The sequence below is a fragment of the Cardiocondyla obscurior genome, linkage group LG10 (genome assembly GCF_019399895.1).
Source record: "Cardiocondyla obscurior isolate alpha-2009 linkage group LG10, Cobs3.1, whole genome shotgun sequence".
NCBI classification, from domain to species: domain Eukaryota; kingdom Metazoa; phylum Arthropoda; class Insecta; order Hymenoptera; family Formicidae; genus Cardiocondyla; species Cardiocondyla obscurior.
The window spans coordinates 3407999-3423285 of NC_091873.1; the positions used below are offsets into that span (position 1 = coordinate 3407999).

Consider the following 15287-nt stretch of genomic DNA (forward strand, 5'->3'; position numbering starts at 1 on the left):
TCGACTTTCTTCCGGGACGCGTTTCCCGGGCCGTATTTCTCATTAACGACACGCAAAACATCCCGGGCTCTCTTTTACAGCGCCGCGCATGCTTCCCGATCGATATTAATTCCCGGATATCTCTTCAATGCGATATACGCCGAGAGGTACTTTCGCGCTTACGCCGAACGTGTTAATGAAAACTAAATAGTGTGTCTATTATCTTCTCCGCCTCTGTAGCGCGGAATTAATTCAGAGATAATACGATCTTATCGTATTCGAGAAATGCCCTCGAAAAATCACAAGTTTATAGAGCTTACGAAAGGAAATTAACGACGCGTGGAATAAAATTTTACGAAAATAAAAAAATTAGAAAATTAAAAAGTTAAAAAAACTTAACAAGGACAAATTAATGGGTTTGAATGCACAGTGACACGTGAATACGATGTAATTATACACAGGTCCATAAATGATATCCATGGCAGATTGATGGGGCAGATTAACGGTTAAATATGACAATATGTAAATACATTAATGGCATAAAGTTTATGAATATTATTCCCGGCAGATTGATAGAATAACGAGAACACCGGTGTCGCAGTTCGTTATTCCGACGGGTCGGATTAATCCGAAAAGTCGAGACGATTCGCCGGGGAGAATAAATGCGCTGTATAATTCTTTTATTTCTCGCCAAACGAGATATTCGCGAATTTTCATTATCATTATAACCGCACGTACGTTAAGAATTCAGACCATATATTTCCGCGTATTTGCGCTAGCGCGGAAAGTCCATCGCGAACGTTAATTAACGTTTTCACAATTTCCCGGCTATGAGTTTGCGCCGGTCAACCCGGAAAAGCCTTGCACAATCGAACTTTTGTAACGAGGCTTTCGATTTTCTACCAACGGTTGCTTTGTCGGTACGGGCCCGGCTTCAAATTTTTTTCATTCCCGTTTATTTGCAACTTTACGCGTATTATTACCCTCCCCCGTCCGAATGCACAATTTCAAATATGCAGAATGTTGATGCACACCCACCTCTCGCCCTCCCCCTCCCCCTCTGCACGACGAAAACGGTCGATACAACATTTATAGCCCGTGCGGCGAACGGGAGTCAATGGCAGCATTTCTCCGCGAGACTATATTTACGACCGGCGATCGAAAGGTTGAAGTAATTTTGATGTCACCGTCTCTCGCGTTGAATAGCCGGGAGAACGCAGTCCGTGTTTACCGGAAGTCGCTATAGTACCTTTCCCCCTCTCCCCCTCTCGGTAACTTCTTGCGTAGAGTCGCTATTTTCTTAGCACTAAAAATAACTCATTTTCTCTTTCTCTCTCTCAGTATCGATACTTATTTTTATGTCCGTATTTTTACATCCTTAATATTACATAAGTTGCAATAAAGATGGTATCGGGGGCGCGAGACCCCACCGGTTTATCGAGCAAGCATCCGACAATAGCCGTGCACACCGTGATCTTAGAACTAGATCTAGATACCAGGACGCGTACTCACCATAAAGTCCTCCCGCCGAGGTAGCCTTGAAGACGACCCATATGAGATAAGCATAGATTATCCGGCCGCCCTTCCACGCACTCATGATGCCCATGGCTTTTATCAATGCCCCTTTCGGAACCACTTCGACCCCAATTTAACTCAATTGACGTTGATTAGAACAGCTCACGCACTCTCCCGGCCCACGTAATCCACCTCTCTTCCCCCTCGTCCTGCTCGCGGATCGTTCCAGATACCTAAATGCAGGTGTCTCCGCACCGACGAATTCGTACGGACTTCCGATAATCGAGTCCGATCCGAAACGAGTATCCCGCGCCGCACATATCTTCCTCGGCCGTGATCGTCGTCCTTCTCTCTCAATCGAGGATCGGATCCACCGTGCGGACCGGTCCACGGCAAGGCGAATTTCACCGTACCGTGACAGGGCGCGATACCGCGTATACAGGAAGTTTCGTTACACTTACGATCGGACGTGTAACGACAAGCGTCGGGGGCACGAGATCGCGGGCACGCGATCCGCCGCTCGTGCACACGTGTATATCTATGTATATATATATATATACATATATATATATATACTCGCGCACTGCTTGAGAGAATGGGAATGAGCGGGCGCGCGCGCGATATAAACCCGACGAGGGAGGAATTACGAACAAGCGCGATATAACGGACCCGGCACTTTTCACATTCACCGGATTCGTGCGCGCCGCGTTGTAACGAGCGCACGAGTACGTCTAAGCGCGCGACTATACTCCAATCTCATTTTATTAAATTAGTCGAAACCGTTCCTTTTGAGAGCACGGTTTTTCTGACGGCTTTCTTTGAATCCGCTTCCTTCTCTATCCGATCTCGTTCTCGAGTTTATGCGAGCTGGTTCACACCTTGGGGGCCCGATCTCATGGAAGCGAGGGCGCCCGTCGCTTTTGATCGATTCGTGAGCTCAGCCAGATCGTCGGGATGTACACTGATACGGGCGATATCCGCGGTATAGCGCGGAATCTGTAACCTAATGTAGCGATCAGAGATTGAACGTGCGCCATTGGCGATGCGCTGCCGCGATCGTTCGTGCGACGCACGATCGCTTCAATTATTATAAATGAATCGCGAGAGAGCGAGATGCAACCGTTTTGTGCGACGGGGCTCTTTTTGGGATCTCTCAACCACGTCGTTCCGCCTCGCGTAATCGCGCGGCGGAATCAGCCCTCGGCGAAGAAGATTCCTCGGTATCGTTCAACGGGGCGGAACTAACGGCCGAACTTTCACCGACGCTACGTCCGAGAGCATCACTCATAGGCAGAATCCTCGTGCAGTCTTCCACGATGCACTCGGAAAATTCTCGTCCACTAACACTGCCAATTTTCCGGGCAAGCTGACCCCGAAGTCCCACTCAACTCGGGGATACCAAACACATTGGAACTTTTCTTCAACCACTTGCAAAAATTCTCAAAAATTTGCGCGCCAGAGACCGGTCCAGCGTTTTCCCCCCGGAACGTTCACGACATCTCGCCGGAGACACGCTCCGTTCTCTCTCGTCTTCGCTCAATTCACAAAACTCACGCGAAGTTCTCGCAGAATACCTCCCAACTCTCTCAGAATCTCATTTTTCGCTTTGTTCGTGACTAAAAACCCGGCAATTCCGAGTCGTCGCTGACCTTTCCCGGAAATCAATGCAGAAGTCCTCGATCCGACGTCGGTTCTCTTCTACATGACTACCGAACCTCGACGTTTCTATGCCTCCCAACAATTTTTCGCGCCGTCCAATCGTAAAAGAAAAAATTTCACCCAGGTTGCGCCGGGAGTCACTCCGCGCCGAGCGTTTCCAGTTCTTTCGCCAATTTATAGATTCAACGAAACATTTACGCATCGATCGCCCGTACACTTTAATAAGTTCGTCGTAATCGCGCTAGAAACACAATTGACTGATCGCAAGCGGATTCCTCTTCGTACTCTTCTTTGAATTCCTTAGAAGCGGATAGTATCCCAGTTCGCAGCGTTCGCTCGACATTTAAAGTTCGATTGCGGACGAGCCTCGGTACGGCAAAGATTTTCAGCACACGTGCGAAGAGTCACGACGGATTACAGCCGGAGTCGCGTGCACCACTGTAAAAGTAAGACCGGGGACTAGTCGATACGGAAAGTGGCCTCGCGAGTTCGAGTATGCGGATAAGAAGATCGCGAGTGCAGGCCGCCGCGGAGTAGGAAGTGGAAGACGCGAGGGACAGAGGGAGAGAAAGACGGAGTAAAGGATAAGGCGAACGCGGGACGAAACGCGCGAGACGGGAGACTGCACACGCATCCACGGCTGGTCGTCGAACCGGTTTCCTTCTAGAGATCGCAACCGGCCAATTGGAAATACCACTGACAACGAGCCCGTCGACCGGTCGTTTTACGATCTTGCCGATCGCCGCGGCCGGAGATCCAGATAAAACGCGACCGCCGCGTCGCGCTGAACCGAGTCCGAGTCCTCGCCGAGGATACGATCTGACGGGCGTCGATCGCGGGGAACCTGCTGCCGACGGAATCGCTAATGCGCCGGCAAAAGCAAGAATTTTCACGATGAATCGAGAACGAGTACGCGCTGTTGACGTCGCGGACGAGAATGTTACAGATTCCTTTGAGCTTGTTAGACCAGAACTCTGTGGATTTTAATAGACTAGCTAGAGGGACATTTATTGCGAGTTACTTTAGTTAAAAAAAAAAAAAAAAAAAAAAAAAACCGCGGGGAAAAAATTCCCTTTTTATTTGATCGTAATTATACCGTAGTTACTAACAAATTAAAAAAAAATTAATGAAGATATTAGTATCATTTACAAATATTAACGAGGTACGAAGGTACGTCGGAATGGAGGATGATCTTATGTAAAATACAGCGTGTTTCCCTCGGATTCTTTATGCCCTCAGAATGCAATAATCGAATTCTGCTCGTTGGTCCGCCGAAAACTGCCACTCACGCTGGCTACGCGATTTTTCAACATTCGACACGATCCAGAAGCCCGCGCGTGGATTTTGCGCATTTATTTTTACTTCCACTCCGACGAGCGTATGCAATACGCGCGGGCATGTAGAAACATCGCGTTGCGTTCGACCGCGATTAACGGCCGCTGCATAAGCTGTAATGCGTGTATTATTGATGCCGCGGTGGCAAGTATCGTCGACTGATTAATAAACACACGACTCCCAGGGAAAGCGATTACCAGTTTATACCCCCCGCGGGGAGGCGGCTAAAAAAAATCCAATTGCACGCTAAATTTTTTTTTACATTTCGTGATGCGTTTCCGGACCGGAGAAACAAATTAATCGGTTCCGTGTGCGCAAATTTTTTGCGTCTTCGAGGAGGAGAAAACGTACCTCGGCGAGGCTCGAGATATATGCTTTAAGTCATAACCAACGAGGTCGATATAGAGAGAAAAAGAGAGAGAGAGAGAGAGAGAGAGGTGGAGAGCGAGAGAGCGAAAGCCGACAACTCCAGTTCTTACACAGGTACGAGGCAACGAGCGGCGATGCACAATACGCAACAAGAACGATAATACGACTAACTTTTAAGCGACACTCCGCTCTTTTACTCTAAATGGCATCTAAGCAATTACGCCCGGGAACTCCTTAATGAAACCTGGGAGCGGGAGAATGCACGGAGAACTATTGAAATACAAACGTCGATTAAGCAATAGGACTATTTAAGTGCATTTCGCTCTCGACCTACATCGATCAAGATCAAGAGGGCCGACCCGGTTCGACTCGACCATCAATGAACGTACTCTCAGCATAAATTCCCTTCATCTTCGATCGTACGTTTATTCTCAGCCATTGTCCGGCCATTGGCAGACGTTGAAGCGGGAGGAGGAACGATAAAAGCATTGGAAAATGAAAAATGTAAGCGCGATCCTCGGTACGAGCTATCGTATTCCTTCCGGACGGCGGCCGACGTAACTTTTCGCGTTCGAGAACGGCGCTCGGTGTCCCGTGACCGTCACAGCGATAAGAGGCATCTTATCATCGCGTCATGTGTCATAGTTTTTTTTTTTTCTTTTTCCCGAATTTATTATTGCCCCCACATACCCCCCTTGCGGATACTCCAAACCCTCTTCGATAGTTCTCGTCGCACTGGACCCTGAGCCGGCCGTTCGCGCCGTTCGATCGGCTCGCTGACGGACGGACGGACGCGCGAGGATCGGTGGAGGATACGGAGGACGCCGCGACGCTGCGCGTCCCGCAGAATCACGATCCGCACTGGTACGCCATCGAGCGTTAGAGAAACTTCAGCAACCCTCCGACATCCCGGCTCCCCACTCTTTCAACTCCACCGACCGAGCCGTATACACGTGCCGGGGGTATACGACCGTGTATGCGTGCCAATTCGTACGGGCGATTACGACGGTATGGGTGCCCCATCCGCTCACGTCCGTGTACGCGTGTGACGAGCGGCAGGAGCACCCATACCGACGTAAGTCCCATGCCAGCCACGATTCTACGACGACGATGTTCGCGGGCGCGCGCACCGGGCTTATCGGGGGTGGGTATACGATCGGGTGCGCGAGCGCACCAGGGGCTACCTCCCTTCCTTTCCATCGTTACCCTCCACCGTTGGCACCACCACCGGCGCATCGACACGCTCTCCGTCTTTCTCTCAGGCTCGACCGAAGTGCGCGCGGCCATCCCTTTCGCGCGCCGTTTTCTCTCCCCCGATAACCTCTGCGTCCTTCTTTTCTCTCTTTTTTTTTTTGTTCTTCGAAGAGGACCTGTACGTGCCACATGACAATTTCGGATGAAAACATCGTCGAGTGGCTACTAAACCCGTTCACCGACGAGGGGGAGGGAGAGGGAGGGGACTCGGCAAGTAGCGGAGACCCACTATCACCGGTAACAAGCGCGCAAACATCCCCAGGTTGAAAAGGCGACTCTAAACGACGTAGCTTTCCGGATATTCGAGACCGTGGAAAAGAGCTGTCTCTTCGATTTAGCCGGCACGAAGTCGGCAGGCGACGACACGGGCCATTGGCGGTCGCCGGTATTCCGCGGCTGATTATCTACCGATGAGAATAAACGGAGCGACAGTGATAAATTGATAATGACGCGTCGACTCTTGAAGCGCGCGGCGCGGGCCATGTATCCCATGAGGTCGGGAATTACGCGGGCAAGACTTTACATCCGAGCGGAATAACAAGCGCAATAACGATAATAATAAATCAAATTTATCGCGCGACAAAGGCGAAGAATTTGTTAACTGGAGAGACAAAAAGCGCGAGGGAGAAAGAGAGAAAGTGGGAGGGGGAAGAGAACGAGAGACGGCAAAGCAAAGAGAAGAAGAAACGTAGGGAAATAAATCGTTCTCTCGCGGAACGTAGCAGCGGGCCTGGCTAACCGGTTACGATACGGGAAGCGCAGAATGTGCGCTGTGGTCGCGCATGCTGCTGGCACGGCGAATAAAACGAGAATAATTCGAGCGCTATTGGATAACGTATCGCGACGCCGAGATGGAGAACGGTGAGCGCGTACGGCCGCGCTTCGTAGCGCGAGCCATAGCTGGAAATTGGAACTCTGGCTCGTCCGCGGAAGTTGGAGCGAGGTCACGCTAGGGCCACCTAATCCAATGTTTTACAGGTTTACTGATTGCGGTGGAGTGCTGTACGACGCGGTCCTCGAGAGAGACGGTAGGACCGCCGACCTTTCCCGACCCTCTCTCTCCCCTTGGTCCGATCTCGTTTCATTCACCCTGCTATCTTGCGTCTCCCTTCATCTCTAACCTCGTCACTCTGTCTCACGCGGACATTGTCCTAATTCTTCGACAAATAAACGCATCATTGGGCAGCCGTAGATTTACCAATCAAACCGATGCCTGCTTCCATACAGGACAGCGGAAACTCGGCGCGGAAGCCGTGCGGAAGCCCGCACGCGATTCGGAATAGCAATGAAAACAGACCTTTAAATCTGCCCGTATCTCGCTCGACATCCTCTACATCTCGCCGTGATTTCCGATTGCCTAGACTAACCTTTTTGGTCGGTCAACGTTCCATTAGTGACTCCACTATACGCTTTGGATTTCCCTTTTTCAATGAGCTCATTAACATAAAAACACGCGCACCCCACACGCACGCTTAATGCGTCACCGATTCAACTGCAAATTTGCATTGTTCAGGAAACGAAATTAAAGCTAAAGAATTCTTTACCGAGTTTTTTTTTTTTTACAAAGGTAAGAACGATTAATAATAACGGAACAGTCAAGAAAATAATTGAATCCGATATTATCGAAATTTCTAATTGCCGCGTGAAATTTTACATTTCGCGATAAAAACAAAAAAATTCTTCGCACGCACTTGATGTAACATTGAAAAAAAGTTTTCCGCTCGTAGGGTCGTAACACCCCGTTATTTTCTGAATCGCGTCGTTGCGCCTGCCGGTGATCCCACGTAACTTCTAATTCAAGAAGAGCAATTACTTCAGTCGTTTTTTTCCATCTCTTTCGTCTCCTCCGGCGAGCGATATTCCATCAAACGCTTCGCTGCGTGCGCGGAACATCTCGCATCAAAGATTATTAACGAACGCCATCGATGAAAGAGACGCGCTTCGTTAAACCCATCGTGTTCATTAATCCGATCGCGAGGGAGGTACGTGCGAGAGTTTATAATAAAACTCTCGCCCGACGGGGGAGCGGGGGAGGGGAGGGGGGGGAACTTCCATGCGGGATAAGTGGCGGAATCTCGTTTCTATAAATTGAAAGTATCGAAAAAAGTGGAACAACGCAGGGAGCGCAAAAAGAAGAGGACGATAATGGCCGCTTCTTGCATCGCGCTGAACGCCGCGTTAAGTTCGCGGGTAGACGGCTGGCGGATAGATGGGATGGATAGATGGATAGATGGGTAGATGGATGGATGAATGGATGGCCGGGCGGACGGCCTGGACGGACGGACGAATGTCCTTGCGCTATCGATTACAAGGATGGCCCTGCGCGACGGACAAGGAGGGTGCGGTAAAGTGATGCAGACAAATGGTAATGTCATTACTTTTATCTCGGCGAAATACAGGCCGCGACACGCCGCGACCTCGCCCGGAATGAGAAACGGACAGAACTATAACGCGTGGACGGGGAAGACGACAATAGGCGAGGCTAATGTAATTGTACGTCGTACAATTAGCCGCCTAAGTTAAGATTTATTACGTTCAATTATAGCAGTGAGTGGCACCGAATTTCCATAAATGATTTTCTATTGCGCTTCCACACGAGCATTCTTGAAACTGACCGGCGTATATTTAAAAAAAAAACCCCCGCGACTTGTAGAAGAAAATTTGCAGGAAAAGAAATTTTGATTTATTAAAACGTAACGAGTGTGTATTTGTTTCGTGTAATTGCGGGTTGTTTTTTTTTCTTTTCTTTTTTTTCCCGCAACGAAGCACGTATTAATGCTGTGTTCATTTTAAAGGAGAAGAACCGGAGTTGTATATCATTTTGATGTCTCGCGGTTTCTCCTGATATGCAAAAATGATAGATCCCAGTGCGGCGGTTTACCCAAAGGGCAAAGAATAATATGCGGTTGGAATATATTATGAGCCGCGAAAAAAGCTTATAAAGCAAATCCTAAAAGACTTCATTGAATAACTGGAGAGAAGTCTCGGATAAACCCCACTTCATGCGGTTATTTTCATAAATAATTTATAAATCGTTCGTCATATGACCGTTATTATTACGCCGGCATCAATATATCGTAACAAATTTTTTATTTACTGTAAAAATATGTTTTTTTTTTTTTTCTCTACACTTTATTTCAATTAATCTATCCACACTTTACGTTCAAAACTCAGAACATTTTAATTCTGCACTGTATATTTTGATATATTTACGCTATAATTGAGAACTGCATAATCTTGTATGTGTTTGTAATGCTTTAAATAATTTTGCAGAGCGCAAAAATATCTTGTCACAGATTATAGATTATTTGAAGTGAATCTCGGACCTGTACATAGTGTCCATTATAACTCTTTGTATGAATGAATGCTTTATTCCCTTTTGTATTCCTTCAAATGTTCTATTATTACCTCGGTTTCTATTGTTTTCTCGGTATCGCATATTGGTTTCCTTAATCTATCTAGCGGGATAATTATACAACTTATGAATAATAAATTATACAAATTATCACGAGCAGAATCGAGGTACCTTCATTAATAATTGATACCGAGTGTACGATTTGTATCACCTAATTGGATATGTTAATCGTATTTAGCCAACTGCATGAATATTGAAAAGACTATATTCGGTTAATGACACGTTTACATCGTTATTTATTTACGGGCTGTATTAAAAAGCTCGACGTTAATAATATGTCCGGAAGAGCAACGGTTTATTAATGCTCGCATAATAGCGGGGGCGGTCGTGTACACACGCGCGCATCGGGCTCCTATAAATTATTTATAAAATTAACCGCATCGGTCCGTGTAGCGATCTCCTAAAATCCCCACGACGCGAGCGTTTCGGAGGATGCTGGGTACCCCAGATCTGCTCACGACCGGAAGCACGTCCTAAGACGATCGTCGCCCATGTACCAGCTCCGGATTAGGTTCCCCTCATAAACGTGAAACCAATTCATCCCCCTTTCTCCACAATATGCTACCCAGCCGCAAAATAGTTCTCCGCCGCATTGGCATGTTAAATTATTTCCCGCAACATTCACGGAAGCGCGAACGCGAGATTTTTAATACGAATAAATTTTGCGTGCTGTAGATATTCATAAAAATCAAGCAATTATCTAACTATTATACTGATCTTACGTGATTTTTCCACACGAAATGCTTTTACTCTATATAAAAAAAGAAATCAGCACTCACCGGTCGATGCGCAGCAGTGGAGTTTAACTACGGCGATCTGTAACAAATAAATTAAAATATTTAATTGTAGAGATTTCAATATTTTAAACGCTGTTTAAAAAAATATATATATTAGTGATTCTAATTTTAAATTAATTAATAAAGAATTAAGTAATTTGTAAAAGCAAAACTATGCTTACCCTGGGGTTGCTCCGCCGTGCATGATGCTCCTCCTAGGCTGCTTTCAAATAGTTGCACTTCGACACCTATAAACGGTGAGATTTTTATTTAAGTAAATATCAAATAACGAAAATTTAAACGCACGAGAGATTAAATTTGTTTACTCATTAGCAGGATACAGTCATTCCTTATCGTTAACGAGAAAGTCACGATACATTCGTGCGTTGATTGGCGATGCAAGCGGGTACATTTATTGATTTGTTCAACCCGTGCTCTCGGTATCACTATCGATATTTAATTGCGTCAATTAATTTTACGCGACATTCAGCGTAAGAGCGTGCAATTTTTTTTTTTTTTTTTTTTTTTTTTTTTTTTACCTCTCAAACCTCTCGCAAATTCCGGTTTGTTGATCGCGCATCTGTTAATGAGCGGGTGAAGCGTAAAATGTCGAATCGTTATTTGTTACCTGCGCACCGTTTTTTTCCCCGCCGCAGCGCAACAAGCATATCCTCGAGCGAAACAATTTATTCGCGAAAAATAAAATGGACAAGCCGCAGGTTTGGACACCGCGAAACGCGAGTACTTGCAACGAGACTTGCAGTTATAAATAGTTTATCACTGGCGCATTCCGCCCGGCCACGCTAATACACACCGACTTTTGAAATCAATATGAAAAATTTCCACCGCGTAATTTCAAAATGTTACCGAGGAAAAAGCTTTCGCTCGTTGCGACGTAACAGTCGTTTACCTCGTAGCTATCCGCTCTCTCGTTATCATATTTCGGACGAAGAAGCCGATTTTTTTTTTTCCCCGTCTTCCCTCTCCGTGCTATTTTTAATTTAATTTAAAATACACGCGAATATACATCGACGACACGCACGATAATGCATTAATTGCGCGCTTGAAAGACTCGCTACGTCCGCAGCGTCGTGCCATTTTGACGCAATAAATAGACGAGCAATTTGCCGATGCACCGATGGATCGAAGCCTTACAATAAGTCGAGGCCGATTCGTACTACCGATTCATTCCCTCGTGGAGCTTCTCTCGTACGAATGAACGAATGTACGAATGCACGAATAAATGAACGAACGAGGGATCGGAGAGAAAGGTCGGCCAAGGGGTTCTCCGAAGCTATGTAAACTGCGGAAACGTGCAAATAAGTAACCCACATCTCTCGCGGAGGTAGGCGGCCGGGTGCTTCGCTCTCCGATAAATTGTTCTCAGGTCGGAGGTTAGCGCTATTTCGAAGGATGAATGTGCACTAATATGCGCGCGTGAATAACTCGGCGAAAGTTTTCCGCGCCGTGGGAAAAATTTCCCGCGTACGCCCGACCCGATCCGGTAGGAGGATGGCAAATGAAGTACTACCTACTGACGAAACGTTACGAGTCTCTCCGGAGAACGGATTTTCGAAACGGAAAGTTACTCCTGAGTGAAAATACGCCGGTGGTATACAGGTATAGCCAAGTAATCTAGCCGTTACTAGTGTATAGGATTCAATAAGTGAGTTTGTATTATAAAAAAAAAAAATAATCTGTCTAGTATTCGTCTAATAACTATCCAGCACGGGCCATGTAGGAAGACAATTATTCCTGGCTTATAACGAGCTAGAAAAGCTAGATATCTAAACGTTTATCGCCGCGTACTACTCTACTGCACCGTACTGAGTACTTATGGTAACGCTCGCTCGACTTCTCGCAGTGTTTCGCATTATTACTGTTTTAACATCTTTGAATCAATTATTTTACATGTATATAATTTTTTTGACCGGGCGATCTGATGCACATGAGCGAACTTGTACAGCCACGTTTGTACAGTGATATGCCGCGGTAACACAAATAAAAAATTTATAATTGTAGAAACACAGAATAATGTTCGCCGTTTATAAAAAAAAAAAATTTGTACGCGCCTCTAATTAGTCTTTCAATTAAATAGTTAAAAATAAAGTTGGGTATTATTTAAACGAGATCTCTAATAAATTAAGCTTTTTTAAAATTTTAAATTTTTTTCTCTACTAATTATTAAATTCTCTTGTTTTTAAATGTTACCGAATGTCAGAGCGATCTCACAATCAGTAATGAACGAAATACTGTTCATTTTATATTAATGAAAATAATGCTCACCTCTGAACCCTCCTTCTTCTCTCGTTCGTTTGGGATGTCGGGACGAATTCTTTCCTCGTACGTAAGACACTTGCGAGGAACACGTCTGGATTAATTTAAATCGCATATTTATTCATTAAAGTCTCACGCGACACTGTACGACACTCCCGGAAAAAAAAGCCAGCTGCAATTCATTTATTCCACTATTGGTGACGAGCGTTAACTCCTCCTTATTTTTATCTAAACAGAAAAACAAATTTTGCTCAGATAAAGACACAAAGAAAATTATACTTATGGTAAGAACTACTTTAGTAAGTATTTTAAAATATAAAATCATGTAATTGACGTACTTATAAAGGCTGAATAAGTGAAATAATTCGAGCTGTTTTGTTCTAAATAATTACAAGTATTTTACGTAAAGTATTTGACTTGCACGTATTTTTTGCGTAAAGATCGTTAATCGCGGAAGTTAATTCGCCTTAACCGATTCATCTAACGTAACTTTATTGTGTCTAGTATAGTAATAGAAGACAGACGAAAAACAGTGCATTCTTGTATACGCCGCGCGTTTCTTTTTGATAAGTTTAAAACGCAATTTAAGTTATTATCGAGTTTAATACGCCGCGATAACGTAAAGTTGAAGGAATCGATAAAATTATAAATAATATAACGGTACTGTTAAATTTATGATTCAATGTTTGCTGAAGCATGAGTAAATAGAGTTTAAACTCCGTAGTTAATTCAATCGTTTGTTTAAGTATCGCAGATTATGTAGATGTGAACGAACGTGTGCACCGTAATCTCATAAAAATTTGTCAACGTGGATAAGTGAAAGGATCGCTCTATATTCTTTGCTTGTAATAGTTAACGACGTCTGGCGAGACAACAAAACGCCGCATAATCTGGGGGACAATACGATCGGGCGAAATTTAATTTCGCGAAAGAGAATTCTTCCCGCCGCGCGCCGTTTCGCGCTACATGACGAAGGGTCGGCGAACGGCAGCCCAGGTCTAAGAAGATAAAGGGTGTTCCCGCTGAAAGCGATGTTTGAAACGTAGTTAATAAAATCGCATGAATATTCAACGTCGCGGAAATCGAAGTCCCGCGGGATCGAAACAAAAAGGTCGACGCATATTTGCCGTTACAAGCTCTCTCCTGCCGCCCCGGAAAATTGAACTTTCAGAATCCGCATGGATCATATTTTTTTTTTCTTTTTTTTTTTGGCCGCCCACACCGCCCGTGGGGCGATTCTCAAATTGGACTTTCGCGATAAAATTTTTACGCCACGCCGAGAAACCGGTCATGATCGCTTTCATAAATATCCGTTTTCAATGGTAGATTTCTCGAAATTGCGCTGACAAATTCGACAATTCAATTTCAGAGCAAATGCCTGATCAATAATCGCTTATAATTAATTCCCGGCTGAATAAAATCCATACTTGATCGTTGTTGTTTGAAGACAATATCAGGAATTATTACTATGAATACGGAATCAGTACTTACATTGTAAGCTTTAAGAATTGATCACTTTTGTCACGTCCTTCTATGTACCTTATTGATACATTTCTATCTTTCTTTGTGTAATTTCCTCTTTTTTTTTTTGTACGTTTTGATATTATAAAATAATATTAAAAAATTCAATTTTATCTGATATTGTCGTCTATATTTCGTTTAAAACTGTTCGATTGTGTACGGTTTTATATTAAATATAAATATGATCTATTGAATATTGCGAATAAAATATCACATATAATTTATTATGCATTTTGTATTTAAAGTTATTCTAACAATTAAATCTTTTTTTTTTAATATTTTTAATTCGAAGCAAACATTTTATTGTAATCAGTGAAATATGTTTTTTCGCTTGACGTGGAAAGTAATGAATAATGATAATAACGTAACAAAAGTATCGAATTACAAATTAATCGGCGGAACCGCGAGTTGAAAGAAACTTCAGTTACTCATTGGAACGTCCAATATTTAATATACCACGGTCGATGACATGCAGTGAGACATGACATCATATCTAAAACAAATAATGGACCTTCCAAATGATAAATTTTATTTCCGTTTATTGTCAAAATTAATTTTTCTCGTTTTTTTTTTTTTTGCTATGAATACACACATATTTATTGAAATATATTCATAATGTCAAGATGTTATCCGAATTATTTTTTATAAGCATTAAGAACTTAGCGTTTTAAATAAAAAGTAATATCTTATTAGTGAATATATTAAAATTATGCTTGTATAAAACTGATAAACTTTGAGAAAATCTGTTCTACAAATTCTTTTATTTTATAGCGAAATATCGGATCTCATGGTATTTATTTTTATTCGGTATAAAATTAAATTTTTATGATATTTGATTATAAGAGATTGAAATTAAAATAAGTATGTATGCAGATAGATATAATTAATAATTATTGGCTTAAACTTTTTTTTATTAAAAAATTAATTAGATTAATAAAGGTATGTTGTATATTAAAATGCAATTATGATTAATAAGTTATTAATTGCGCAAAAGAAAATAAGATTAATAATGACGGTAAATAATATAATACATATATTATCACGAAATTGCTCTAGCTATGCTCGATGTTTTTTTGAGCTTTTTCCTCTCTTTCTCTCTTCAGTCCCGCAAAATCTAGTTATTAAAATATGATAATCGCCGAGATTGTGCATTATTTTGGAAAGTGTTGAAAACCGAATTAATTAAA

The 15287-nt window shown here is 43.6% G+C and overlaps 1 protein-coding gene across 4 annotated transcripts in view; it reads right to left on the reverse strand.

Moving 5' to 3' along the window:
- LOC139106036 (putative receptor-type tyrosine-protein phosphatase mosPTP-1) overlaps positions 1-5717 on the reverse strand; it is a 254865-nt gene extending 249148 nt beyond the window's left edge. For 2 of the 4 annotated variants that reach the window (XM_070662491.1, XM_070662492.1), the window contains exon 1: positions 1492-5712. In XM_070662491.1, the coding sequence (XP_070518592.1) occupies positions 1492-1585 (94 nt within the window). In that variant the 5' untranslated portion in view covers positions 1586-5712. Of the gene's footprint in view, positions 1-1491 lie in introns of all 4 variants that reach the window. The other 2 variants (XM_070662493.1, XM_070662494.1) reach the window with 2 other exon arrangements.
- Between the last annotated feature and the right edge of the window lie 9570 nt (positions 5718-15287).